Source organism: Verticillium alfalfae, genomic scaffold (assembly GCF_000150825.1).
Source record: "Verticillium alfalfae VaMs.102 supercont1.6 genomic scaffold, whole genome shotgun sequence".
NCBI classification, from domain to species: Eukaryota; Fungi; Ascomycota; class Sordariomycetes; order Glomerellales; family Plectosphaerellaceae; genus Verticillium; species Verticillium alfalfae.
Window position 1 is genome coordinate 724,048 of NW_003315033.1, and position 2,992 is coordinate 727,039.

Consider the following 2,992-nt stretch of genomic DNA (forward strand, 5'->3'; position numbering starts at 1 on the left):
TGCGCTCGAGGGCCTTGACGGCGTCGATGCAGCGCTCGTAGTCGAGCTCCTCGTCGCGGGGGTCGGCGTCCCGGGCTGCTGCTCGCCCCACTGCGCGAGTGCGGCCGGGGGCACCGGAGGCGGCTGGCGGGAAGGGGAAGCGGCGGGCGAGCTTGCGGGCGAGGTTGTGCGAGACGGTGCGGAGAGCAAAAGCGGCGTGGTCGCGGCGTTTGGTATTTGTTGCGAGGCGCTGGAGGACGGGCCGCTCGGCGAGATGGAGAAGAGACGTGACTATTGCGATTGAGGGGGCGGGGAGCGGGATCCAAGTTGCTTCGATCCTGGCGCGCGGAATCGAGGCTGGTTTGGTGCCGATATGGCGAAATAACATGGAGGGCTTCGGTGGAGCAGGGACGTCGGTCATGGAGTCTGCGGTGACGCGACGCTTCTTGGGCACGGGTTCGGTGGTTGGGACATCGGTCGAGGGCCGTGGTGCTTTGCTCTTGTTCTTGGGTTTGGGAGATTGCGGGGGTTCGGCAGCGGATATGTTCGAGGTTCGGGGCCGGCCTCTTGGCTTTGGTTTTAGTTTTGGTTTTGGTTTTGGTTGTGATTGTGATTCTGGTGGTGGTGGATCGAATGGGAGAGAGACGTCGCTCCGGCGCGGACGGCCTCTCGGCTTCTTCGCGGGCGGATCTGCCTCGATTGCTGAAGCCTCGGCTGTCGTTGATGGAGGTGGCTGCTGTGTACGATCTTCGGATGGTTCGCCTTGTGCTTGTTCTTTTTCTTCGGCAGGTGGCCGCCCTCGTTTGCGCTTCTGCGTCTTTTGAGGCTCTGGCGGCTCCTCCTCTTGCTGTGGCTGCGTCTCGGCAGCGGTTTCTGCGAGCGAGGGTCGCCCACGTTTCCTCTTGCGAACCTGCCGGCCAGGCTTCGGTGTCTCGTCGTTGATCGTCTCTTGCGGGCCATCGGATGGCTCAGCTGTCACATGCACTTGGCTGGCAGTGACTGTTGCAGCGGCAGGCCCATCGGTTTGGCTGGGTTGGGTGCCAGTGTCGGGCTCTTGTTTCTTCGCGCCTGGTGGTCTTCCGCGACGGCGCGGCTGCGATTCTGGCGCAGGGGCCGATTGCGGTTCTGGCGTGAGGCCCGATTGCGCGATTGGCTTGTTCTTCGGAGGCCGCCCTCGTGGTCTGGGGGTGCTCTGGACCTGGCCCTCAAAGCTGAGCTCTTCGTTGACATCTTGTGGCAGCGCTGGCGGTTCAGGTTGCGACGCGTCTGACGCGACGAGTGCTGCGCGTTTCCGGCCTCGGGATGCGGCCTTGGGAGGCTGCGCATTCCTTGTCAGCAGGGTCATGGAGTATCGGGCGCACGAGAGACGCGTACCATCTTGCAGAGAAACCAAAACTTGGGCTCACATGGGTGTGCGTGTTGTGTTCAAGCTGTGCAGTGAAGCCTTTGACGTCGTGGGATGTGTTCAAGGTGGGATGCGCGATGTGGCTGATGCTTAAGCTGCGTGTGGCTGGAGACTGACGAGAAAGACCGAGCTTGCGCTGAAGCTTGAGGTTCCATGCGCCTGAGACAGACAAGACAGAGTGGAAGCTATGGCGCAAAGATACAAGTACCATGTACTGGACACGCTGAGTTAACGTGCACCTGGGAACCCAGGAGCAGCCAATCAGACATGTCCCAGTGCGAAGCGGCTCCAGTTCCCTGGCTTCCTGGCTCCCTGGCCCGTTGGCCCGTCGTCCGCCGTGTGGACACGCCCCCTGGCAGCCTGGCAGCCTGGCACGGGTGTGATTTCGTCTATGGAGGCCTTGGGGATGGGGAGATTGATGGCGGGCCTCCCTTCACTGAGCTGGCTGGCTGGTGCTGTGCAGTGAGTGTCCCTAGGAAGGTAAGCCAGGCCCGGAGGCAAGGTAATTATGGTGGTAAGATACCTACAAGGTAGCCAGAGAAGGTCGTGGAACGCGTTGGATGTCCATGTTGCGACGGCGCGCGCCTTGTTGATGCGGTTCGAGGCGCCCGCATTCTGCCTGAAGTGACTTGGCCACCGTCGCCACTTGGTGCTTCTGTCGCGATGGATCCCAAGAATGGGATTCCATCCTCCTCCCGTTCTGATGACATTTGCGTTCATCGACGAATCTCCTCTGCAATAATTGGCCCTCCAATCTTATCAGCCCCCCTCGGCGCTGCTGGACCCTGAAAAAGACCCATTCCCTCCTTCGACACCACTTGTCCCAAGCTCCCACCTGCTTCTCTCTCTCACTCTCTCTCTCCCTCTCCACCTCCACATTTCTTCACCTCCGCACTCCCTCCTTCTCCTCTCTCCCTCCGCCTCCATCTCCGTCTCCGTCTTCGTCTGTCTGTCCATCGTCCACGCGCCCAACATGCGTCTGTCCGTCTCCGCCATCCTCGCGCTCCCGCTCTTTGCGGCGGCCGCTGAGAACCAGTTTGAGGAATACAAGGCCCAGTTCCAGACCTACCTCGACCAGTTTTCCTCCTACATCCCCAACCCCAACAGATACGATGCCGCCGACGCGCATGAGGCCAAGACGGGCGCGAAGAAGCTGTCCATCCTGACCCTCGACAACTGGGAGGAGACGCTCTACTCCACCGTCCAGCCCTCCCAGACCACCCCTGAGGAGTGGGGGCTGCTGATCACCGGCCGCAACAAGACCTGCTACAGTATGTTGTTCTCTGACTTCTGCTTGAATCGCCCAACCTGCCTACTCTGTGTGCGGGCCGGCACACTTGACCATGACACCGCTGACACGAAGTCCCTCCTTCTCCAGACCAGTGCGGACCCGCCGAGGTGGCCTTCAACGCGACCGCTGAGAAGTTCGCCCCTCGACTCCCAAGGCCCCTCACATGGCCCTCCTCAACTGCGACGACCAGCCCGTCCTCTGGCACCATCTTCTCCTGCAACGCCAACAGCCTCTTGGGCTATCGACCTCCTTGCCGCCCGGGCACAAGGTCGACATTTGGGGCCCGCCGCATCAATGGGCACCACCGTCACCGCCCA

The 2,992-nt window shown here is 61.5% G+C and overlaps 2 protein-coding genes across 2 annotated transcripts in view; one reads left to right on the forward strand and one right to left on the reverse strand.

Moving 5' to 3' along the window:
* The window catches only part of VDBG_05314 (predicted protein), a gene marked incomplete at both ends in the record, with an annotated part of 2,057 nt that extends 701 nt beyond the window's left edge, over window positions 1–1,356 (reverse strand). Inside the window, 2 exons of the mRNA XM_003004155.1 lie at window positions 20–1,297; window positions 1,354–1,356. Of these exons, the coding sequence (XP_003004201.1) occupies window positions 20–1,297; window positions 1,354–1,356 (1,281 nt within the window). The remainder of the gene's footprint in view (window positions 1–19; window positions 1,298–1,353) is intronic.
* A 1,001-nt stretch (window positions 1,357–2,357) lies between these two features.
* VDBG_05315 (conserved hypothetical protein) overlaps window positions 2,358–2,992 on the forward strand; it is a gene marked incomplete at both ends in the record, with an annotated part of 895 nt that continues 260 nt past the window's right edge. The window contains 2 exons of the mRNA XM_003004156.1: window positions 2,358–2,655; window positions 2,763–2,943. Of these exons, the coding sequence (XP_003004202.1) occupies window positions 2,358–2,655; window positions 2,763–2,943 (479 nt within the window). The remainder of the gene's footprint in view (window positions 2,656–2,762; window positions 2,944–2,992) is intronic.